Source organism: Zonotrichia albicollis, chromosome 3, assembly GCF_047830755.1.
Source record: "Zonotrichia albicollis isolate bZonAlb1 chromosome 3, bZonAlb1.hap1, whole genome shotgun sequence".
In the NCBI taxonomy this organism is placed as follows: domain Eukaryota; kingdom Metazoa; phylum Chordata; class Aves; order Passeriformes; family Passerellidae; genus Zonotrichia; species Zonotrichia albicollis.
In genome coordinates, this window is record NC_133821.1 from 52,372,602 (window position 1) to 52,399,296 (window position 26,695).

Consider the following 26,695-nt stretch of genomic DNA (forward strand, 5'->3'; position numbering starts at 1 on the left):
CCCCATTTGCTTTTATCCTGTTTCAAAATCATAGAGATTACTTATTGTTTCCATATTTAGTAGATAAGACTCACCCCCTTTTTAATATAGACTGACTAAATGTGTTATAGTTAATAACTACAGTTACTATAGCTAAACACTACAATAATCCTTAATGTATACTCTCTAAAATAGATTGAAATGCTACTAATCGTTTTGGTAAGATAAATATTCTTCCCTACTTAAGTTTTGAACAATAAGTGAAAACCAGGAAGTGAAAACAAGAAGCCAAAACTGAGAAATCATCTTGAAAATTAAGATAAGTGCAAATTTTCTAGCTTATTCCCCTTCACCAGCTTTCGTAGCAATCATTTTATAATTATTTCAGAGTACCATATGATGAAAGCAACAATGCCCCCTATAATAATATCATATCCATCCAGGGTTTTTCCCTCTTTTCTGGAAGAACACTTATGCAAGTGAGAGTTATAAAAATGGTTGGAATAAGCTACCTCATGGACAGGTGCTGGGCAAGCAACAACTGAACTGGAGCACTGACAGAACACCACACTTTTGGCTGGATGTTTCCACAGCAAAAGACTTAGTTATAATATCTGAATTTCACTCATCAACCACTTTCTTTTTTTCACCCATTTTGCTTTCTCCTGCCAGTGTTTCCTTTTGAATGCAATGGGACTTTATCCAGTGGCAGTTCAGAATCCAATATAAATCTTAATTGCATTAATTCAAACATTGGATGAAACAACAATAGAGTCAATTTTAAATCCCCAACCAGTAGTAGAAACGTGTACAAAATCTTCCAGTATTGGAAACTCTGGCTGCCTAAAACAAAGTCTTTCTTTCAAGGTATGGGATTACTCTTTTCTGATTAATTTATGGTTTTCTTCTTTTCTACTCTACAGGCTCATCATTGCATTGCTTAGCAGCTTCTCCTAGTGCCTTGGAATGTAATTTCATGATAAATTCTATGTTGGAAAACTCAGGTAGATTTTTGGGTTTTTTGGATTGGTTTTTGTTCCTGTAACTCCCACAAAAACAATTACTTAGAAAGCATTTTGGAGTGCATATCATGCAGAATTTTTTGGTTAATCAAATTTACATTTCATCTGTAAATTTGCAGCAGTTTAACACATTCCTTGCTATTAGTAAAGTGTTTCTGATAAAACCATCTTCGAAATCTTTTCCCACGAGAATATATATGGAGATAGCCATCAGCTGGTTCAAAACTACAGGCCTGGTTTCTCAGGAAAGAGCTCTTCAAGAAAAGGGTCTGAACTTCAGATTTGGCTCTAAATATAATACTTAATTGACTGTGTAATGTTTGATAAAGTTCAGTATTAAAGGGTTTGTGCCCCAAGGCACACTCCCATACCAGTCTAGCTTGGAGCCACAGCCAAAGCTTATTTTACACCATTTGTAGATTCTGTCCCCTTGATTAACAACTGATTTTCCCGAACTTAATTTTTCCAAGTCTTGATTCACACTACTACTGCAATTGAGCCTAGACTTCTAAAAATTGAACTCTAATTAGACATTTTCCACTAAAATGCATTCCAGCAGCTGGCCCACAGATCAGAGTTCTGCAAGACTACAGTCATCTCTATTCTTATAGTATACCTTTTTTATGTTCAGAAATATGTTCAGAGCTAAACCTTGCATTATTCTTGATTTGCAAAGTTTAATAAACCATACAATTTGGTTGAATATAACATTGCTGAATCCAAACACTGGAAATATGTAATGTTAACCCTAGGACAGCAATCAACAATTTGTCAGTTCAAACAATATATACATAAAGCATAAAACTTCCAGAATTTCTAAAATCACAGAAGTGCTAGCATCTATATTTACACATGGAAGGAGATATATAAATGTTACAATACTCCTACAAGTAAAGGAATGTTATTTACTCCATAAGTATCTTTAATAGCAACAAGCACAGTCAGTGGTGAGGAGGCAGTGAAGTAAACAGAAGCTACTGTCCACTCTTACATAAATATATATAGTGACCATTGTTGTGTCGTTAAAGTAAGGAACAAAAAAGTAGAAAGTATAAGGCTTCAATGCAAATTCAATATATGAAAACAAAGAGGGTACATCCATAGGATTTAACTTCTTTAAAAACAGCATACAAAGAATTCACATGATAAACTAGCTGCAGGGAAGCTTGAGTGTCAAAATAATACTTAGAAAATAAACCTCTTTGTACATATTGCTGCACTGCAATTAAACAATTACACTGAAATGTAATACTGTTAACATAGTACAATGAACACTAAACAAATAGAAATTGTTACTGCATAATGCCAACTTCTTTGAATTTTTTCACCCATAGATATCTAAAAGGTTCAAAGCACAACAGTAATAGTTTTTCAAAATATTGTGATAAAGCAATTTCAATAGATATTCTGACATAGCACACTTGAAATAATATTACTTTTTAAATCTTTCAGGCCTTTGAGTTATTTTACATGCTTTCATTACAAAGAGGAAAAAAAGTAATGGCTTACCTGTGGAGATGAGGGATTAAAACTGACATTGATTACAGATTCTGTGTGTCTCCCCAGTTTTTGCAAAAAAGTGCTTGAACGCATTTCATATATATAAGCCTAAAAAACAATGAGTTGGTATTTTCAGTATTAAAAAATAACCACATTCTTGAAGCATTAAGTTATAGTACAATAACTCTAAATATATAGCCTACAATGAAGTTAGAAAATTTTAATCATTGGAGTTAGCTCATTTAGAAATGTATTAGATTCCACTTTAAAAAAGGTATTTAAATTCCACAGAACATATTTTAAAATGTGTTTTTAAAGAGTAATTTTTTTTACCTGCCTCTTGAAGTGCACCTAATGTTTAGTTATTTATTGGGGAAAGAGTGCATTATTCTTTTCATAAATACTTTTTTTTTATTTTAGTTAATTTAAGCATTTGCTAAATTATCCCAAATTATAAAAATCAATTCTAAGATATTTATGACTTTCATATCTGTTTAGGTCTTGTACTGCCCAGGGTGTATCCTTGCAAGGCCTTTTAATAAATATCTACTTTATTCCTTTAACTCTGTCTAGCCTCTGTTTCAGGTCAGCCTCTTTGGGCTTCAGTTCCCTTTTTTGGAAGGAGTAACAGGGAAGAAGCAAAGTCAATAACAGCAAGAATCAAGAGCACAAAATTCTGATTCACAAAGAAACATGCTACATCTTTTAACCAACAGAACATATCACAGAGAGATATTAGTGAAGCTGAAATTTTTCCATCATAATCCAGTGGCTTGCAGAACTTTGCCAGAATTATCCAGTAAAAATTAGTTTTCCATTCCAGATCCTTAGTTTAATTTGGGAAGGACCATGTTCATTTTTGGCTTAATCTTTATGTCCCTGTTCCACTCTGTAAAATAGATGTGATAATATTTCACTATTTTTTGAACAAAACTCCAAAGTTTGTTAAACCCAGGTATTATGGTAATTTATTCTCTTCCACACTGTTTCTACATCAACCATTTGGCTCATACCTTTCTTTCAAAAATGCTATCAAGCAGTCGCGCAGCTTAATTACAATCTAGCGAGAGTGTATTTGGTGTCACACTTTTCAGCCTAAAAAGCACTCAAACCCTTACATCTCACCTTTCAAGGGATGATTCTTAGCCCTGAGCTAGAGATTAGGCTGGGATGCAGCACTTTTCCAAATTGCCACATTGTATAGCCAGATTCATTGGATCAGAGGAAAGTCATGACAAGCAGCCACTGGCAGAAAACCACCTGTAGCTAACCACCAAAGCACTGGGAAAGACCAGATATGGGAAAGCCCTTTCCTCTGACCTTTACCACAAAGACTCTATGCTCATATTGAACAGCTGCTAGGGAAAACACACAAAACATGGCAGGGAACACAACCTGCCCATTGATCACTCTTACAAACCTATCCTAATGGAACAACTGCTAAACGTCTTTCCAGTACTGTATTCCTAGCCCCGTAAATCTTATAGATTTAGGTGTTACGGTTCAACAGAAAAAGGAGCAGAGTTTCTAGCTACATGCAAGAATAGTTTATTACATTGTGGCAGGTATCATCTCTTCCAATAACTGAAAGGAAAAGTAATGGTAATTTTCTGAGTAATTCTGACATGCAAGACAAAATCTGATTAAAAGAAAAACATCATCATATAAAAGTGGGTAAAACCAGCTTCTGTTTAAGTAGCTCTAACCATAGATTTTTAAACTAGCCAGTGACAATCTAAATTCTGAGACTAAAAGTTAACTTGGTTAAAGATTGAAAGTACATTTATTTTTAACTTCAAAAGTTTAAAAACAAAATAAAACATAAACCTCAAAGAGAATTATATTTTAACAGAACTAACACTCATAACAAGAGGAATAACTCCAGTATAAACATCCTTCTGCTACAGTGTGCCATCATTTTAGTTTTGCTGTATTTTCTGATGTCATCCAAATGGTTTTTCTATTCTATACTTACTAGATTATTTTAGCATATTCTTCTCTACAGAAAAAAAAAGGAAATAACAGTAAGTGAAATAATAAATGATACCATTAACACCAGCCACAGAAGAATAAAAAAAGCTTGAAAATATGAAATCAATGACAGAGGAAAAACAGATTTTCAGCAAACCACATGGAATGAAAAAGAAAACAAAACACTCTAGGAAGCATTCAGCAATACCCAAAATGCATATGTGCATATAATGGTTTAGACTTTAGCCAAAGTCAATCCCCTTTTTTATATTAAGATGAAATTTGTCTAATAAAAATACTGATTCAGTAGATATTGGTATTTCCTTTCCAATTCTTGCTGAGGGTCAGCCAAAAGTAAAAATAATTTACCTGTACCAACAGCTTCCAAAAAAGTTTCCTGGACCCATAACCACATACTTACTTGTATTTCCTTTCACTAGACATTTGAAGAACATTTGGAGTAGTCAGTTTTCAGTAACCCAGAGTGTGACAGTGTATTTAGCACCTTACAAGTATACACAAGCATCTGCTTTCTTCCCTAGACTTGTACCAAGAGACAGGGAAGAAAGACAAAGGCCCTGCCCTGAGTAGAGGAATTTGTACCCAAATGGAAAATTACTTAATTCTACTGCATTGGTAGACAGAGTGTGCTAGATAAATTGACGTTTTATCTACAGAGTTTCACTGTAATTTCTTTCCTCTGTTTTCTCACACTCTAACTTCAAAGGAAACTTGTTCCCATCTGTTCCCATTGCCCCCTAGTCCAACCCATGGCCATAAACATTTGTGTCAAACTACTTACACTCCTACAGCCTCCTGGGATAGGAAAGAGGGGAAAGCAAATCATAAGCACTTGACTAATGACAGAAGAATTCTCCTTGTTATCAGCTTTTGCACAGGGATCAGAAAAGCAACACCAGTTTCAAGTAAAACGCTTTGTTGCTGCTGTGGCTTTAAGCTGAAGTGTGTATTTTACAAACAAATCACAGGAAAAGAACACAACTAACAAACAAACAGAAAGACATTGATATCTAAGACACCTAATTTGGCCTTACACAAATAGAGATGTTTTCCTCACGTTTTGCATGGACTGGCCAATGTCATCATTTTTCTGTGACTATTTTTCCTAATATTTCAAATGAGCTACAGAAGACAGAAATATTTAAGTCCCTTGATTGAGGGATAGAGTCCCTTGGTAATCTAACATGTTTTTATAAAAGACATCTGTCATTATTAATAAGGCATTATCGCCCATTTGCTTCCATCAGTGCCATCAAACTTGATGCATAATCCTGCAGTACATGATATGTGTTTGACTTGCACTCCATCACTCCCTATTTATAGTGGGGCACATATTCCACTGAACCATGTATTTTTCCTCAATTTCAGGCTAAAAAAGCTTCTGAACTACTTACACTAAAGAAAAATAACAATTAACCTGAAGCAGACACCGAGCATGGAAAGTTTCAGCCCAGAATGTTCTTACTTATAAGCAACTGAAAACAGAATTATAGTGGAAAGTGTTAGACTACCTTAACTATAGGTATTGGTGCCAAATCCACACATAATAAAACAGATTTCATAAGTATCGCAAGCATTGATTAATGCTCTTCAGTCCCAAGATATCTTATACACTTACCACATGGTAGCATGGAAAGTCTAATCAAGCCTGGCACCAAAACGTTGAGTACAGTACACCCTCTCAGAGTCCCTTTCCTTTTTAATGACTCTTATGGAGGGTCTCTTTCTGGTAGTCACAGGAAACTTCCCACTACTGTAAGATCCCAGTTTCCATATGATTTCCTTTGACATAACTAAAAAAATGAGTGACAGTGAACATTATTAATGCTCTTTATTATTAAAATAATATTACACATATCAGTCATCTTTCAAGATGCAGGGGATATTTTTCAAATGTATCAATCTTCTGGCAGTTATAAATAACACATTTGAATTTTCCTTACTAAAAAAAATTACATAAACCATATCTGACTTCCCTCTCTAAGCCACCCTTCTGTGAAGGTTCCAAATTGTAATTTTTGCCAATTCAGTTTCTATTTAATTTGCTAATTTTAAGGCCTAATGTATGTGATTGTTTTTATTTGTTTTAGTATGAATTTTATGCAGCACCATGCACCACTGAATTCAGGTTGCCTTTACTTTTAGAACACACAAAGTGTTGTCAGAGTACAGAATTATAAATTGAAGAGTTTTTTCTAAGAATTCACATCTCACTATGAAACAGCACAGTTGTATCACACCCACTTTGACTCTTTTCTGACTGCTGCTAGGATTCTGCTCTGTATCAATAGTTCCAATAATTGCATTTCCTGCTTGTGCACTGGTGTTGACTGACAGCAGTACTGAAAGATTCAGATGCTGCCAAGGACTTTCAACCAGATATTTGTACCAGATGTACCAATCATACCCAAAATTCAACTACTGTCAAGAACTGAGACCAAGCAGTACACATATAGAAAACACAAGCCCTGTGGATATAAAACTATATAAACTATATATCCACTTTTAGCACCTCACTGCTGTATGCATCCCAAAATGAACATTGGGTATGCATATCTATTTCACCTTCCTGTTTTGTCTACAGTTGAACATGGGGCATTATCTTTTATAAAATTAGTTTTCTTTAGCAAAATGGCTAATTTCTCACACTTCCTCCTATCTCTCAAAAGCATTAGCAAAATTCAGTGTTAACACAGTAAAAAATTACAGACTCATAAAATTCAGTTTGAAAAAAAAAAAAAAAAAGTTGTTCAGTTGTAGTTAAATAACAATACATCCATAGGCATCAAAACATCATCCTCCACCCCTCACAACTGCTAATCTGGTTTTGTGGTGGTCAGGTCTGAGGTGTACTGGCCTAGATAAGCAGTGACCATAAAGCACACAAGAACAATTAATGTGCTCCTACTCAGATAACTCCATGCTTCATAAAATAACCTACAAAAGCCAAGATTTTCAGCCATCTTCAAAGATACACCCAAAGAGACAGTGAAGTAACAGCACACCCAAAGTCATGACTGTACAATCAAGAAAGCAATATTTATCTTTTCACTTCTAGGATAATGGGCCTAACAGCCAACCACGTTACCAAGGAATCCAAAAAAACCTCAGGCTCAAGACTAAAACAAAACTGTGTTCCTCTTTGGAAAGGAGTAGATTTTCTCCATCAACAGCTGGCAGAGAGGCTGTCACAGCCTGTCATTCATTCTCTGCTATGGATTTTGTTCTGGCAGGCAATGTCAGTCCTGCCTTCTCCACAGTAAACATTACTAATGCTGTTTTCTCCAGATGTTTCCTGTTAAAGCCTATCTTAGTTAAACAGTACGGACACATAAGATAAAACTTGAGTCATATATAATTGGAATAGCAATCACACTGGAAACCAAAATGCTTCAGATAGTTGCTACCACTGCTTCATACAATACATTCTGTTCTGCAAGCCCTCTGGTATGAAGTGTAGACCAAGACAACAAATTCAATACAATACCAACAGCATACATTTCTAAAAGTAATTTTTCGGTAAAGAAAATATCCTCTTTTTTCCAAATAAAGTAATAAAGCATACTTCATCATGTATCAAATATACCTAATTTAAACCTTAGTTATGCCTCCAAGACACACTCCCAAGAGATATAGGACAAAGCATTCTAGACTATTAACTAGTCCTATCTCATCCATTTACATACAACTATATCAGAATACCTTTGCCAACTCCCTCATTTGTAGTCTTTTACCTAGCATTATTAGTACCTAAAATGTTCTAATGAAGTGGGCTATTAAAGGGAGAAAATCAACCACACAATTTTATCATTCACATTTGGGATTTCCTGAGGTGTATCTTCTTTGGTATCTAGATAATTTTATGTCATTTTTAACCTAATCAGATGCAATTTTAAATCTTATCACACCACAGACACACAAGGATGGAAGGATTTCACATAAGATCAAAGCAGCTGATCACAACAGTAACAAACTGAAACAGGCCTCATCTAAACTCTTAAAGACAAGAGGAGAGAGGAAAGATACCATTGCTAATCTCAATTTTATAAGTCAGAACTGAGCCACAGAAAGACTAAGATGGCTAATAATATATTTATGGGGGTTGAGAAATACAATCTTCTTGGCAATGATTACATTAGGAAGTAGTGCAGTGCAACAGGAGTAGATGTACAGAGTGCTGGCAGCCCAAATCACAAATGTAATTTTTGGTAGTAAAGCATTACAGTATATTGCTCAGCAGCACTGATATTTTATTGGGAATATCAATCTCTGTAGATACTTAAATTAAGGTATCAACTATAAACAAATTCTACAAATTCTAGTTTGTATTATGCCTGATGCAGGATCTTGTATCTGAAAATAACTCAGCCTGCAAAAAATATCAGGTCTGGGTTTGCATCCAGCCACCACTCACAGGTTTGCAAAACTCTTTGGATTTGCCCCTGGACCAGCATCACTTGCATAATGAGAAGTTACTCTAAAACCAATTTTGCATGAAGGTTAATATCCAGAGACTCACAAGTGGTTATGAGACTGATGTTATGTATAAGAACCAAATTGCTCTATCCTGTCTCCTGCTACTCCTTTCAATGATGATGCCCTACGGGCTACTGCTTCAAGCTTTGGTGCCTTCACAGTTGGAAGGCATAAATTTAATCTTGAATTTAAAATGTGTTTCAAAGACAGTGTTGTAAGCAAAATCCTAGGCTTTGTTGAAAAGTGTAAAAAGAAAAGGGAAGAGAATTTCGTACATTACCCATGTGTTTTTTGTTATTCATGCAGCAACCTGCTATGCTGAAAACTTCTGGGTTTGTGATATGGGTCAGTCTGTGTGAGCTATGAACACAGGCATTGAGATTTGGCATGGACAGAGAGTTTTATGTTAGAAAATCCAATTTCAGCACTAGGGTCAAAATGTGCCTCTTAGAGTCTACAGTTCAAAGAGAGCTAGTAAGAACAAGTCTGAAAGCAATTAAAGAGACAAATATTTATTTCTTCATTTCTGGAAACTTGGAATTTATTCATAGAGCCCTAAGGTCTTCAAAGACAAAAATTAAGTGGCTAATTAGACATAAAGTAAAACAGCTAACTAGAACTACATAGCATAGAAAGAAAATGAGGTTTTTTTATTACAAAAAGTAGCATTTCACACTGTCCAGATATCTTCTTACACTAAGACTGCTTTAGTCAACAGTTCTGTACAGAGTCCGGCAAAATGGAAATCTAAACCTAATTAAGGTATATTAAGGTCCAACATCCTTGATAATATTGATAGTCAGAAACCTGAGATTGTCCACTTGTAAAATGGTTAGAAATTACAATATTATGTGTATTCAGTTAAGCAAAAGTCAACTAAATTCTCTTGTAACCTTAAGCTATTTAGGATGCAGAGAAGATTTGATATTAGAAGGGTTAGCCTTTTACATTTGCTAGTCACAACTAATTACAGAAAGGACAATCACAGTCCAAAACCAGGATTCTGGTTACCTGTTCATCAGACCGTCAGGTTCTACACAGGTCTTGGTAAAGGTTCTCTTAAGGAAGTTGGAGTAATCAGTTGGGGAAACACTTTCAACCCAATTTGCAGTATCTACAAGTCTCACACTAACATGCACCAGAGCAGTTCACATAAAACCATGTGGCCACTTCAGCCACACAGAAGCTACATCAAGCTCATATATAAAACAGGTCATACACCCTCAAAGTAGAAAAAAAGGTAGACAGAATTTTCATCCCTTTTTTTGCAATAACATATTTTGGGTTGCTGTTCTATGTCCTGTAGCAATGTGATTTTGCTATTATTCATTGTATACAAAATATTCCTCTTTGTTAAATGTTTCAGATATTGTGAAATACAAAAAGCAGTTTAGGGTCAATGTCTCTCAATTGTATTCCAATTATGCCTTTTTTGGCTTTAATGTCAATCACATTTGTTAACAGTAAACTCCAAGATGACTGAAGATGCAGTTGCTTCTCAATTGAAAGGTACATAACATATTTCCAGAATGCTCTTTTTGAAGATAATGCTTTGTATCCACACTACTGATTTTTTCATGTAGCTTATTCCAATAGACATTCATTCATATAATCTTCAGAAATATGTGACTCCTTGATACTATTAAAACTGTCCCAGTCACACATTAAGCCATCTGTCAGGATGCTATTAGTGGAAAAATATGAATGGACTATTCAGTGCAGCATTCAATTTGCTGTTTCAAAAGAAAGCACAAAAGTATATCCAGCCTCAACACTTCAAAGGGAAGCTTTCTAAAAAAATGCCCCAAAACTGCATTTTGTCCTAACACTACAGTATAAGCAAGAGTCCAAAACTCAGTTTTCCTGAGGGGACAGGAAGAACAATGAAAGTTCTCTAAAGTTCTCTACAGACACAGGACACAAATTATGCAAAATTCCAACCCAGGAGCCAGACTAAAATGTATTGACTGGCACGGTGCCCACCAGGGACCACATGCCAACTGGAGCAGGATGCATGCCAGCTATTCAGCTTCCTTTGATGACCCACCATGTGCCAAGAATTTGGAGTTAAGACAAAATCATGCTGTCTTTCTTTTCTTGAATCAGCACTAATTCCAAACAAATACCTTAGTGCAAAAGCGAAGACAAAAAAGTCTTGTGACTGCACCTATTTTTATACAATTCAAAAGCAACTTTAGTTAGTAGGCTCAAATAAATATATTATTATATCATATATATCGTGATCTGAGATGAATATTAGATGCATTTCTTCACAGGCAAAGCAAAAAGCCCTTCTTTTGTATTGCAAGCTACATTTTGAAATGCTATTTACCAGAAACTTGAAAAATATGTTTCATCATGAAAATGTCAAGAACACAACACCTATTGCCAAACATCCAACAATCTGCCAATAAAATCTCTAACCTTCACACATTATTTGAGCCAGTATTTCAAAACTAGCCAGAAGAGTAAATTCCTCTTCCGAATTTGAAGTTCAGCAGAAACTGTGTCATCTTCTGATGATTAACCTAGAAATACCTAAAATAAATTTCAACAGCATTCCTACCCAGTTGTTTTGAAAGGATGTATATGCAATGAGCCTGACCTCAGTCCAGTTTCAAAGGCCTATAGTACAAGTTAGCAATCTTCCATCTCTTCACAAACAGCAAGACAAACATTCTGCTAACATTGCAGGCATACTGAGTTAAAATTAGGTGCAAACTCAAAAAGGTATCAATACATATTTACTCAGAATTCATCTCTAAATAATTAAATAATTAAATTTTATTGACATTGATTCAGAAGAGAAACTGTCTGGAGAGAAAATACACACACAAAGGGTCTGGAAAGTACTAATTCCAGTTGAATGACTTCTCATATTTTTATTCAGCTGATAGGTTCATTGGGTCATGGCTTTCTAGCCTTACTAAAAGATTCATCACCCCGTATTTGGGAGCTTCAGTAAATTAATTTGTATTTGCTACAGAGTTCCTACTGGTCAGATACATATACAACACATAAAGCTGTGCTACACGAAACACCATTCTCCTCATGTTTGATGGCACATGACAATTCAGAGTCAAATATTATGGAAACCTATAGAAACAACCTTTTAACAATTACTTTGAGTGCTAAAATTTAGCTGCTCTGGGATTTTTTGGACAAAATAATCGTGAATCATTTGTAACTGCTACATGTTAATGGACTATACAGAAGTAACATAGGTTCCAATGAGACAGAGTAAGGATCCATCCTGAACTAGGTGAAGTGTCTGGGAGAGGTGAAGGGTCTGTGGAGCTAAAGCTGAAGGAGAGGCCGCGTTCCAGAGACAGCAAGGAGACAGAGAAAGAAAAACAGAAAAACCACGAGGTCAATCTGTCCCCGACCTAGGAATTCCTCCGATAAAGAAGAATTAGTGCTAAGTGTCATGCAAGATGAATATGTATGAACTTATTGTGAAACTGTATGCATATGCATTTGGAAGGGGGATAAAAGGAGGTCTGAAATCTTCAGGGGTACACATGCCCTTTTGGGGAGTCTTGCGTCCAGCGCGCGTCGTAATAAAGCATACCGGGCTTTACAATTTTTACAAGTTGTGAGGTTTCTTCTTTTCTCCGCAAAACATTTTGGCGAGCCAAGGCAGGAGTTCTCTGTCCCCGCGGGGGCAGGGGGGAAAGACGGACCTCCAAGGCGCGCCCCAGGATTTTTTCCTGGTGGGGCTCCGCTTGTCTCAACTTGCCACCTGCGAGGACAGACAACGACCCGCTGGCCTGCGGAGGAAGATGGTATGTACTATGGGGCCCCAGGGGGGGAGGAAGGAGAGAAAGGGAGTAAATCACCCAGAGACGTCTGGGTTCATGGGTTCAGCTGATAGAGCAGCTGTATTAGAGATGGGGTTCAGCTGATAGAGCAGCTGTATTAGAGGCCGGGTTCGTCGTTCTGATAGAGCAGACCGCTAGCGGCTTTGGGGGTAAGCCGGGTGAACCCGTGTATGTGTGTATTGAGGATTCATAGTTCTGATAGAGCAGAACTGGTGAGCCCGTGTGTTTTGTTCGTGTGTGTGATGTCCGGACACTGTGTTGTTGTATGGTTAATGTGTGTGGCCAGTGCACTGTGTTTGTGATCGTGCAGGTGATAAGTGTATGGTGTATAAAAGAGAGTAAATCTACAGTGCCCTACAGTGCGGGGGGGGGGTCAGTACTCCCTGTGTTTGAAGCAGAGTGAGGCCTGAGGCGCCTGCTGCAGCAAGCTGCGGGGGCAGGGAGAGAAGTGCCCCGTGGAGAAGCGAGTGGAGGAATGTCAGTGATGGTATTTATCGTGTTTGAATGTAGTGATTTGTGTAGATTTGGTACATTTTAACCGTGAGTATGAGCTCAGAGAGTTCCTTTGCCTTGGATGTTTGGACTTGATCTCTAGACTGTGTGCTGTTATTTTGATTGTGTCCAGGAAAAATTGATTTGAGTAAATGCCGAATTATGGTGTGCTGTGTTGTGTTGAGAAAAGTGAGCACTTTGAGAAATAAGCCCTTTCCCAGTGATTTTGTGTGGTGATTTTCTTCCGCTGCATTGTGGTAATTTGATTCTCAGATTGTATAGTGGTGTTTGTGGAGATTTTAAGGTTTTGTTGCAACAAGAGTAGCATTTTACATAGGAGAACTATAGTACGGTGATTTATGTTTAACTTCGATAAAGTGAGTTAAAGGAATTCCAAGAATTCTCCCCCTCATAGTAATTCAAGCCTTGGCTCTAGTGAATTTGAGATGGGGGGGGGGGGGGGGGAGTGCGTGTGTCTGTGGGCATATCAGAGTTTCGGCTGTGACTAGCACAGCCTTTTTGCAAAGCAGCAAAACAAGTGTAAGTAGACACAGTGCTTAATTAGATTGTGCAAGAAGAGAACTAGAAAAGACTGATATTTTGTAAAAGAGAGTTTATATAGAAGAGGTGAATGAGATGAATTAGTTAATGAGACTTATGAGATTTATGAGACTGCAGTTGGTACTGCAGTAAGTCTTTACTGGAAACAATCTGCTGTAGGGATTTAAAGTTCTCTGTAACAAACAGAATAGCCTGCCTTTGTGAGCAATTTCGGGGAGCCTTTGGTACATCAAGAGGCTGGCACGCTGTGTGAGGTGACAGTGGCTGCGCCCTGGGCACAGGGACAGCTCTGGCTGCCCTGTCTCCCCAGGGAACACGGGAATGGCCTGTGGGCAAAAGCTGGATGTGCAGGTATTATTGCAGTGCGGTGTTTATGAGAAACACTGGTATTGCTGTTTTGCTGTTCCAATAAGTGTCAGGGTACACGCCCCGAGCGTAAATTAGAGGTTTCTGGTCAAGCGGATTCAGAACCTAAGGTCTTAGAGCTTGTGTGTGGGAATCACATCTGATACCTGCCACCTGGAGCTGTGTGTATAGGAGGAAAACTGAGAAACTACTGTGAAGGTCTGTAAAAAGGTTTGAATGGAAGCGGGATAGGGCAAGGAGAAATAAATAATGAGAACTGACCAGAGCAAACAGGTTCCTAAATTAGCCCCTTTTGGGAGGGGCTCATTGGGAGGAGGTTGCCAGTAAGAGCAGCTCAGAAAATAAAAAGATTTATAGTGCTTCATTGCTGTTAGTACTGTTTTATAATAGGAAGATAAATGGGATAGTTTTTGTATGCTGAAATGTCTTTTGTTTTAAGAAATCACCCAGAATGACAAAGAGACTGTGAGATCAGACTGCTCTCTGGTCTTGGCCCCTGAAAAGGAAAACAAGGCAAAGAGAAAGCAAATCAAACATGTTGTTCAGCATGCAGCATAAGATAGCAACATATGAAATCAGGCAAGGATTATCACGCTGAAATGCGAAGCAATCACAGTTCGCAAAATGAGTACATATGATTTGTAAAGGCTTCCTCCCAAGGTAAGGGAGGAGGGGTAAAGGTAACCTTCCCAAAAGGGAAGAATTTTTGTCAGCACAAGGGTCATGTGTTCAGTTTTAAATAAAGCTTTATTACCTGTGGAGAATGTTTATGTTGTAGTGTGGGGAATGAACAACTGACCAGTCTGAGAAGGCATACTTTTGCAAACCTTTAAAGTAACATGTGTACTATGTGTACCTAAAAGCTTTTGTACAATTCGTTCAATTTGCTAAACATTCTCAAGTGAGAAAGGTTACTCTGGAGGCAAATAATATAAAGATGTTAGGCTCAATATTAACAGACACTGAAATTAAGAAAGACATTAATAAAGAGATATTAGAATAAGTAAATAAGTGTTTTCAAGGGTATGGGCCTCTGCTGCACCAGGGAGAGTGAAAGATGCTCCCCCATGGGATACTCCCCCATCAAGCTTAATGAAAGAACACAACCAGTGAGAACTGAGTAGTACCCTCAAAAGGAAGGTAAGGAAGGAATCAGTCCAATAACTGGTAGTACTGGATTAAGGGCTGTCAATAAGATAACACAGAATTTGTACCCTGTGGTAGCAAATCCATAGACCTTACTAACTTGTTTAACACCTGAGCTAACCTGGTTCACTGTTTTAGGCCTAAGAGATGCCTTCTTTTGCCTCCCTATCCACGAAGCCAGCCAGAACATTTTTGCATTCAAACACAAGCTCACACAGTCCATGTGCCTGAAGGCTTCAAAATTCTCCACTCCGATTGGAGAACAGCTTGCAAGGACCCAGAGTCCCAGGAAGCTCCACAAGAGGAAAGGAGGCTGTTGCAGTACATAGATGATCTTCTAGTAGCCACTCGGACAAGGGAAGCAAGAGAAGCCTGGACGGTAAGCCTTTTGAATTTCCTAGGACTCCAAGGATGCAGTCTCTCAAAGAAAAAGGCACAGGTAGTGAAACAGAAGGTAATCTACCTGGAGTAAGAAGTGAGTGCTGAGCAGCAGACTTTAAGGCAGGGAAGCCCTATGCCAAACCCTGAACCCCAGACAACGAAAGAACTCCAAACCTTCTTAGGCATGGCAGTGTAGTGCCAGCTGTGGGTTCATAATTATGGACTGTTCGCCAGACCCCTCTGTGCTCTTATTGCCAATGGGAACTGAGATCTCCAGTGGACAAGAGACACCATACGGGCCTTTCGCCAGCTAGAGAGTCCCCTCATGTCGGCTCCAGCTTTGAAACTTCCAGATGTAAGTAAAGCATTCTTTCTATTTTTCCACGCAAGGAATTGCCCTGGGAATATTGGCTCAGGACTTGGGTCCATACCGGAGGGCAGTCGCTTACTTCTCTAAGCAACTAGATGCAACAGCTGAAGGATGGCCAGACTGCCTCAGAGCTGTAGCAGCAGTTGTGCTGAACATTCAAGAGGCACGCAAGTTTACCCTGGCACAAAAATGACTGTGCTAGTGTCCCACACAGTGTCCGCAGTACTGGAAGTAAAGGGTGGCCACTGGCTTCTCACCAGAGAGGTTTCTGAAATACCAGGCCATCATGGTAGAGCAAGATGATGTAGAGATAGTGGTGACTAATATTGTCAACCCAGCTTCTTTTCTCAGTGGAATCAAGGAGAAGCAGTACACCACGATTGCCTGGAGACCACTGAAGCTACCCTACTCCAGCCGCCCAGACTTAAAGGACACTCCTCCGGACTATGCAGAGACCTGGTTCACTGACAAGAAAGCGACATTGCAAAATTCACAGTGACTACCTGCAGAGAGGTAATAGAGTCTGGACCCTTACCAACAGGTACCTCTGCACAGGATGCTGAGATAAATGCATGGACCCATGCCTTAGAAACAGCAAAAGGCATTCAGAGTTGTGCATGCACATGGAGCCATCTGGAAGGAGAGGGGACTGCTGACCTCACAGGGAAAGAAGAGACAATCCAGCTGCCGGAAGCAGTTCAGCTACCTGAAAAGGCATATTAAGGCACACCAGAGAGTGAGCTTAAAATTGGAGGGAAGAAATGAGCTGGCGGATGGAGAGGCAAAGAAAGCAGCAAAGGGTGAGGTACAGATTTTCCTCGAAGGTAAGCCATAATACAATAATACTAATCAAAAGAGACGTACAACTGCAAGGGGTGGGCTACCACTGAAAGAGAGCTAGTAATCCCTTCCCATTTTCGTGCTTACTAGTGAAGGAAGGGCACTAGAAAACACACTAGGGCCTAATTACTTAAAGCCTTTTATAGAGTGTGGCTCCTTTCTCAAAATGACCGAGGCTGCGAGTGATACAGAGTGCACTGGAATACTGGAATGAAGTGTTGACCTTGAAGTAGTAATTCCCACAGGCTTTCTAGAACACACATCTGATTGAAAGGACTGTTGTATCATTGTCAGGAATCTATATGCCACTATCACTCAGGTGAGCTGATAATGTGATCCTTGCCTCCAGACTAACCTCAAAATACCCCCGGGCCAAAACTCGGTCAGACTGGGAGAGGCCATGGGCCTGTACAGCAGTGGCAAATCAACTTTTCAGAACTCCCAAGGAAAGGGGGGTATCAGTATTTACTGGTATTAATAGATACATTTTCAGGGTGGCCAGAAACATTCCCCACCAGAACTGTCAAAGCTCAAGAGGTGACCAGATCATTTTCACAAGAGATAATACCACGCTTCAGAGTTCCAGCCACAATATCCTCAGATAAAGAATCACCTTTCATTTCCAAAATAGTGCAACAGATTAGAAGCCATCTGGGCATAGATTAAGAACTTCACACCCCATACCGCCCCCAATCAAGCGGCCAGGAGTAGAGAATGAATCATTTGATTAAGCAGCAAATCATAAGACTGGGGCAAGAAGCTCTTCCACTAGCACTATTGCAAATTCAAACTAAACCTTTTGCGCTAAAGGAATGCTGAATCCTTTTGGAATGCCTTATAGAAGACCATAGAATACAAGAGGAATGTCCAGAATGTCCACTTACATGGTGGCATTAAGCAAACAGCTCAGAGTAATTGAGAAACTTGTGGCTGGAACTCGGAGCAGGGAGTTGGATAGCCTGGGGTTGATGTATATGTTAAGTCTCTTACAGAGAAGACTTCGGAACCACAGTGGGAGAGACCACTGCAAGTACCTCTCACCACCTTCACTGCAATCAAAATCAAGGAGCAGAATGCTGGATCCATCACTCTCGGGTGAAGAAGGCCCAGAAGCCCCTTCAGGAGTGACACCAGGAGACAATGAACTGAGACTAAAACTTACTCGGGCAAAATGAGTATATTGCGGTCGGGAGTAGCTCATACTTTAGTGTACAGAATTGTTTTGTATGGAATTATAACTGAAGTTTTAGAACTAGAGAGTACCTCTACCCAAAGCAATGCTGAATGGCCTTGGTCCCTGGCATTTAATCAGTATACTGGATCCATAGGAAAACCTTCTGAGATAAAGAAGGTTTATATTAAACATATCTACTGTAACTGGCATATTAGGGACAAGATTAGGAGTTTTAAATAGAATTGATTCAGAAATACTGATGAATAAACTGGCTGCTGCAGCAGGTAGCCTAACAAAATTGAAGCAGCCTTTATAGTAATCTCTACTGGCATTAGGAACTAGCCAGTGACAGATTTCAAAAGTACTGCCAAAGTAAAGAAGTATGAACAGGCCGGGGACCAAGACCACAAATTGATAGTAGAAGCACTTAGTATAGTTCAAGATAATGTGTCTTTAGCTTTCAGTTGTATACAAGCACAGTTATGGATACAAGCAACAGCAGCTTTGATCATATAGGAAAGGGGTGAAGGTAATTTTCCAGCTGAAAATCAGAAAATTGAATGAGATAATGCAATTGATTTTGAAAGGAAGTTTCAATCCTGGTGGACTATGGTGAATTTCACCTATGATCCTATTTCTAATGTGGCCACTGCCTTTGTGCTTACCATATGTAATGCCACTGTTTATGTTATCCATCCCATCATTGCCCTAAGATTAAACCATGAAGAAACAACACTCTATCCTTCAGAACATAGAGTGTGGGCACAAAAAGATGAATGAAAAGTGGCAGATAGTAAACTTAGAATCCTGCATTACTAGAGAACAAATGGGATTCATTCGTGAAAGCAATACTGCTAATGCCCAGGATGTGTTTGGACACTGAACAGAGTATTTGTCACTTTGAAATTCATCCAGTCACTGACCAGAAAACTGTGCTCGTATATACTGGAAAAGGGTGTATGTTTGAGAACTGCTTATGCTGCTGTACAAATTGATAGCAATGATGTTATTCTGTCTAGTAGAAACCATTCTAATCTCTGTATTTGTATTTGTAATTTTGTTAAGATTATTGGGTGTGGTTTTTCGTATTTGGTACCAGTAACATCCCACCAGCTGATTACAGCCAATTACACAATGTATCACAGACTACCACCTACCCCTATCGGGGCGAACCTTACATTGGTAAAACAATTAATTAAGCACCAAGACCTATTAGAAGTCTTGAAAGAAATCCGAGAAAGTGGAAAGAAAACCTTAATTACTGTCCAACATGATACAAAGGAAATAACCAGAGTTCTACAAAGAATAAAATACGGATAATCACTGGTGAGATGTGATCTTTGGGTGATCACCAACTGCAAATGGAATATTTAATAAGTTGTGCCACCCTATTGTAGTTTTATTAATATTAGTTGAGATAAGCTTAGGATTATCTACTACATTGTTAATTTGGAACTGGAGGATACTACAACGAATGGCTGTACTAACCTCTTTATCAAACGTACATAGTGAAGCATTAAAAGACACTTATTGTCGTGGAAATTTTCCTTAAGTAAAAGAATTTACTTATTTCCTAGGAAAGGGGGGAATGAGACAGAGTAAGGATCCATCCTGAACTAGGTGAAGTGTCTGGGAGAGGTGAAGGGTCTGTGGAGCTAAAGCTGAAGGAGAGGCCGCGTTCCAGAGACAGCAAGGAGACAGAGAAAGAAAAACAGAAAAACCACGAGGTCAATCTGTCCCCGACCTAGGAATTCCTCCGATAAAGAAGAATTAGTGCTAAGTGTCATGCAAGATGAATATGTATGAACTTATTGTGAAACTGTATGCATATGCATTTGGAAGGGGGATAAAAGGAGGTCTGAAATCTTCAGGGGTACGCATGCCCTTTTGGGGAGTCTTGCGTCCAGCGCGCGTCGTAATAAAGCATACCGGGCTTTACAATTTTTACAAGTTGTGAGGTTTCTTCTTTTCTCCGCAAAACACCAGTAATCCACATTAAGATGAATCCTAGAATCCTCTGAAAGGACTCTTTTAGATACAATGAGTAGTTCCTGTAGTTTAGGAAGAAAAATAAGCAAAAACTACTTACATATTTGTCATCTGATCCACTGGCTATAAAGCGTCCACAGGGAGACACTGCAATTCCACATGGATAGCAGCGGCTACTGTGCCCTTCAAAACGACGTTCACACCTACAGAGAAGTTTCAGTGTTATTAACCCCAACTAAAAATTACCTCTTTTACTGCCATTTTCATGAAATCCTCCTGACATCACGTTTTTCTTAGTCTACAAATTAACTATGGCAAATCCACAAAGTTTTAAATATATCAGCAGTAGGATTTTGTAAAAACTGGAAGACACGGAAGAAAGAACATTAATGACTAAAAATCAAATGAACAGACAAAACTGCCCCAGGACAATGACCAATCCCATGCTTTGGCCTTGTTTAGTTTACAGGGATAGAAACATGATTACTAATTAGAGAGGAGGAGCTGTGATGCCTATCAGTTAGCTAAGGGGAAGGTGTTGTGAAAGTCTGCTGCATGAAGATTTATAAACCTCCCTCAAGCTATTTATATCAATTGAAGACGCAGTATGTGGAATCACGGCATAAATAATTATTGCTTGCTTTTCTTACACCCAAATCTGAATATTTCACCTTTGTTGCCTATTTACATTTCCATTCCATTAATTTATTGTATATGGTAAGTCAAGAAAGACAATATTCTTGAAACAGACATACTTAAACAAAAACATTCCAAAGTGAAAAATCTCTCTCTCTCTCTCTCTCTCTCTCTCTGTTTTATAACTATAGATTATAACTTCTTACCTATCTGTAGGGATGGATTTAAAATTAATGCAAGGATGCAAGGAATTAATTTCTTACTTTTCATGTTAATATTGCAAGAAGCATTGTAGAGTAAGTTTTAAATAGCTGAGCACACTTGGGCCATTTACAAATAATAATGTTTTTAATGAGTTGAAGATTAATATCCACCTAAAAAGCACCACATGGTTGTAAAGAACCATGATAGCTTTGCAGTCAGCACAAAACTAATGTTAAAAAGATATTATTTAGTGTTTTGCTTGATATGAAAAGATATTTTAATACAAATCTCAACACCATTCAGACCTGTGATTTACATATGCATACCTCATTTCAGAAGTTTATTTTTTATACCTTTGACGAACTATTTTAAAACAGACATATAATAACCTATATTCTTCTTTTGTCTGTATTATGATTACTGTCAACCTACCCTTCTCACAAAACAAATTCACATACTTCACCATAATGCAGATGTCATTTTTTTTTTTTAATGTATGCTAGGTCCAGGAACAAATTTGAAATAGTAAAATATGCTGCCAACTCCTGTGATATACACATTTTCCTGGCCAGTGAAATCAGAGAAGCTAAGTAAATTCAGTTGACAGAACCTATGTGCAGAAAGCTCTAAATTTTTATACCATATTTTTCTATTGTAGACACACATGTATGTGTAAGAATGTACTAAATGCCAAGCCGGTTCCACCCAGGTGAAACAGACATACTTAAACAAAAACACTACTTTGTGACAGATTTAATTGCTATCACTTCTTAAAGCATAAAAGAGACACATTTGAATGCATGAAAATACGTCATTTTATAGAGCCTAATTCTGAACTTTACTGTATTCTGTATAACAAAACTACTGGTATTAACAGACCTTTTGAGCATACAGTAACCAGACACTTCACTTCAGACAAGTTCTATCCTGAAACTGCCAAAATAACCCAACTTAAGAGAACACTACAATTCAAGAGAAGCAACTTATGAAGATAGCCAACTACTTTGACTAAGATGTAGAAACAATTTGCAACTTCCTTTTTTCACAAGAATATTGAGAGACTTTCAGTAACCAATGGCCACATGTGATCTATTGAATATCCTGCCTCTGTTCAAGCTCCCTATTTACAGCAAAGGAGAATACTAGCTACCTCAGTCTCCTCAGTATTTCCTTCCTCAGTTGGGCATCCACACAACATTATTCATTGTGTTGAGTAAACTTCTACAACTTAGCCTCAAGTCCCAGTTGAACTGTTTGAAAATTTCAGGAAGATTTTTTTTTTTCCTGACTGCCTGTTCATAGAGAATTTGAGGAAAAAATTCTCATTAACCTTATGCTTGTGAGATACAACAGCAACATCTGAAAGAAATTTCTTCATGAGAAAAATAAACAAAATTCATATCCATTATCCCTTCCAAAGGTGTCTACAGGTTCACCATTCTTCCTTAAGTAGAGGATTGGTCATCAGGACTACTTCTAAATGTTTAATACCTCAGTGTCAGGGCCTGTAAAAGATAATTTCCTCAATGGGGTCTTCTTCACAGAAGAGACTCCTAACAAAACACTGCAAAAAACATCCTTTCAAAATAAACACCTCATTATTTGTGACCAATAACTCAAATATTTCAGCTATAAATAGAGCCACAAGAACTAAGTGATTCTAAGGTTTTCACTGATCTTTTCTCTGCTATACCAGAGCAGTATAAAGCAATGTCTCAGTCAAAGGATAGTGCCCTTTTCTTTGTGCTAGTGGAGCCACAGTAACAAACAATACCCTGGATTCTATTTTCTTGATTGTTTTCTTGTTCAACTTTTCTTTTAGATCAGGATATATGTTCCGTTACAAGTTCAGCTACTTCCCCAACCTCTCAAAGTCCTACACGCATTTAAATACAAAAACCCTGACTCCAATTAAACTTCCCACAGAATTAAGCAGAAATTTTGTTACACAATCTATTAACTCCAGATATCTACAGGTACCACAGCAATGGGGAAAAAAGTGGACAAAAAAATCATAGCATTATTAGATAGATACTATGTGTATGATTTTAACATATTTCAGGGATTGCCTTCTTTCAGGCTTTTTTTTATTATTTCTATTTTTTTTTTTTTAAGTTGCAACAGGTGGTGATCCAAATTATTTTGGACATTGCAGGCTTTACGTGGCCAGCTGTCATGCTCTCCAGCCTCCTAAGAATGCTTTTCTGGTCAGAGCTTTTCAGGGGTTACCATGACAAACATCTGGTAATTGCATGGGACAGCAAACAGCCAAGTTTTCCCTATGTTCTTCATTGTACATCTTTTAGTCTACATTCCAAAATATGTATCTTTTTATGTTGCAAAAAAACTTGAATAATATTAGAAAAATACTATTTTCTTCTGTCTTTGGAAGAGAAAGATACTGGAATGTGTGTCTCCTTATAAACAAGAGAATACTCTCACAAAGAAGTCTATTTCATTCTACTTGATGCATTAAAAAAAACCTGCAAACAAAAGTTTTTGTTTTGTTTTTTTTTCTTAAACTACTTTCATTTGTATTGTTACTTTGTGCCAGTGCTCTGGTATTTGTTCACAGACACTTCAGTACCAGCAGATCTACTGAGGCTCTGCAAAATGTGAGTCTAACTTGACAGTAGGAGTAGCAGCCACCTTAGATGTACTGAACAGGTGGGTTTAAATTCCTTATTCCAACACCAAACCCTTCACATAGGAGCTCCTGATGTTTTCAACATAGCATCCAGCAGGGACCACATTCCTGTGTTCCCCATCCTCTATACTTTCATGCACCTCCATTCCCAAACTTGGAGTAACTCCAGACACTCTTTTATCCCTCAGAATCTGGATAACTAGACTCAAAAGCTACGAGGGAAAAATATGGCCAACCATGGGATCCTCATGTTCAGAACAAACCAAGAAGCAACCAAATTTTGAGTATGTATATATTTGTATCTTGCTTAGGATTATGTCAAGAAACTAGTTCACAATGAAGATGCAAACTGAGAAGTATCTCAAAATTCAAATTGCATGTCTGATTCTAAGGTGTCAAAGTGCAAATGTGAGAAAAAGTATGAGATGAGTTCCCTGTGGCTGTGGGAATTCTGCTAAAATATGTTGCCAGTGGAGCTTATGATCACAAGCTCCTCCGGCACAGCATCATAACACTATTTGGAGATCATAACATAGTGGCACAGCATTCTAACACTATTTGGACATTTTGCCCTAGTGTCTAATACTACCTTCATACTACTGGTAGATTCTTTCAGAGGCTGAAGGAAGGTAAAACTGATTTTCTCTGGGATCATACATCAAAGCATTATTGTGCAGTTGAGTATTCAGCTGAAGCAATTCAGTATGTGCAAGTAGTTCAATATTCCTCAAATCTTCACTACGGTCCAATAAGCACTCACTGCCTTTTTTGGTTTTTTTTCAGGAGATGAAAAATGGCTGTTTCAGTAGCAAACAGCATAGTTCAACAGCTGAACTTCCATTTCTCAGCTGATCAGAGTGTAAGTCAGAGGCAGGCAGCTCCTACCACCACAGGTGTTAGCAGATTGGGTAATGGGAGCTCTTCCTAATACCTTGTCCCTGCTAGACTTATTACCTGCAACAGTGATCTAGCACCGACTACATCTACCTCCTCACACTACCACAGCAGCATCCCAGACTTCCAAATTGGGCTGTACTAACTCTTCCCTGCTCTCTCTGTTTCTGGCAGCATAGCACAATTGTCCCTTTCCTGCCTTTTAAATTAATTTTCAATTCCAACTGTTATTGTACATCTTGCTGTCTTAGTCAATATCACATCGGCTCCCCCAGCAAGTTTCCCATACCCTATTTATTCTGTGGAAAGTAAAGAAAAAATGCTATTTTCATAGAAAAACAAAGTGACATGATGGTTGAGGTTGTTAGGCAACTTTGGAGTCATCTTATCCAACCTCACTGCTCACATAGAACAAGTGTGGCCTCACCAGTGCTAAACAGAGTGGAGGTATCACCTCCCACAACCTGCTGGCAACACTCCTCCTGATACCGCCCAGGACGTCATAAGCCTTCTTTGCCTCAAGGGCACATTTCTGGCTCATGTTCATCTTGGTCTCCTTCCTGCAAAGCTGTTTTCCACCTAGTTGCCCCCCTCAGCATATATTGGTGCCTGGGGGTTGCATTTGGTGCCAAGAGGACTTTGCACTTGCTGAACTTCATATGGCTTCTGCCAGCTCATTTCTACAGACTTCTACATCCTAAAGCAAGGAGCAGAGTTCATGGGTGGGATTCCAAGGCTGGTCAGGGCAATTAAAGCCCAGTGAAGCAGTGAGGGTCCTCACAGTGCAGCTGGTTACTTGACTAAATATACATCTGAAAATCTGATGTCAAGCTAGGTCACACAATTATTGACACAAAGAAGGATGAAGCTTTATTGCATGATGGCTTTAGCCATAATTTACTGATGAGCAGGGAAGGTCCACATCAATGTCTAAAAGCTTTATAGGGGATCTGAAATCTGCCTCAGGGAAGAAAATTTTACACTACTTCACATTCTGAAACCTCTCTTGAGGAAGAGGACTCCTTGGAATGACCCATGCAAGAGAAGCTGCAGAAAACTGGACAAACAATTTTTCTCATTATCATCCAGTCATGAAGATATCTGTATTCATGTAACTTTGCTAGTGAATGAGAGCTAGTGCTACAAAGTGTTTAGTCAATATCATAAATGCATTTAATGAAGGGTGCAACTCTATGAATTTTTAGTTTTCTCCTAATAGAATGAATGAAAGAAATTTCCTTTCTTCTGGACATTTCAAGCACAGAATTATTTCATCTACAAGTGGCAGGAAGTGAGAAATTGAAAGGATTCAGACTGATAAAGCAGAATTAAAAGCTGTCATATGAAATGTAAGTGATATATGAACATATTAAAGCAGCTGGTATTTAGTCTAGTCTGATACTTCCTGCTGTTATGAGCTTACTGTGTAAGGGAATTAATGTTCATTAGTTCCTAAGTTTCTACATTCTTTCTATGCACTGGCTTTACAGCACTAAGATGTCAAAGTACATCTCACTGCCCTATATGTTCATGAGCATAGCCACTAAACACAGGCAGGACTGGCAGACAAGGAGGCTTAGTGTACTGGAATTTTCTGATATATCTGGCCTCTGTGGCTTAAAGGACTCAGCAACTTGTGTCATTCCAATCCAGACTTTTCTGAGATGTTAAATTTAATTGGTGGAGACAACAGGTATGGCTGAGTATAAATCAATGCTAGATTCCTGACTTCAGTAAGAGTAGCAATGTCTCCAAAATACATTCAATACACACAGCAGTATGAGAAAGGATGGTAATGTTTCTTGTGTCTTACAGATGAATGAGTCTACAAGGTTTCATCACAAAGAACTCTTCAACTCCTTCATAAATGTAAGAATGTATTAATTTTTTGCACCTCCTGATCATTAAATGCTTTTCTGAGTCTTTTTTGGGAATTTTTGGGAATCCTGAACCTGCTGACCATCTCATTCAGATTTCCACAGCATCTCAGCCTAACTCTTGTGTTTACTGCTTTCACCTTGGACACAAGAGAAAGTAATTTTAATTGTTTTCCAAAAGGTCATTCTTTTAGACAATATAGACTGAAATTTCTCTTCAAAATATCTTGGAAGTTGGTCAAAGGTCATTATCTTACTCTAAGCCATGTATTCATATGGTCGCATAGTTCATTATCCTAGCCTGGAAGAAGAGTAGCCATATTTTTCT

At 38.2% G+C, this 26,695-nt stretch overlaps 1 protein-coding gene across 4 annotated transcripts in view; it reads right to left on the reverse strand.

The window, feature by feature from the left end:
* The window catches only part of WDR27 (WD repeat domain 27), a 97,611-nt gene that overhangs the window by 37,930 nt on the left and 32,986 nt on the right, over positions 1 to 26,695 (reverse strand). For 2 of the 4 annotated variants that reach the window (XM_026795872.2, XM_005491127.4), the window contains 2 exons: positions 20,210 to 20,312; positions 2,511 to 2,609 (listed from right to left, as the gene is read on the reverse strand). In XM_026795872.2, coding sequence (XP_026651673.2) covers positions 2,511 to 2,609; positions 20,210 to 20,312 — 202 coding nt within the window. Of the gene's footprint in view, positions 1 to 2,510; positions 2,610 to 6,111; positions 6,287 to 20,209; positions 20,313 to 26,695 lie in introns of those variants that run through there. The other 2 variants (XR_003381329.2, XR_012579565.1) reach the window with 2 other exon arrangements.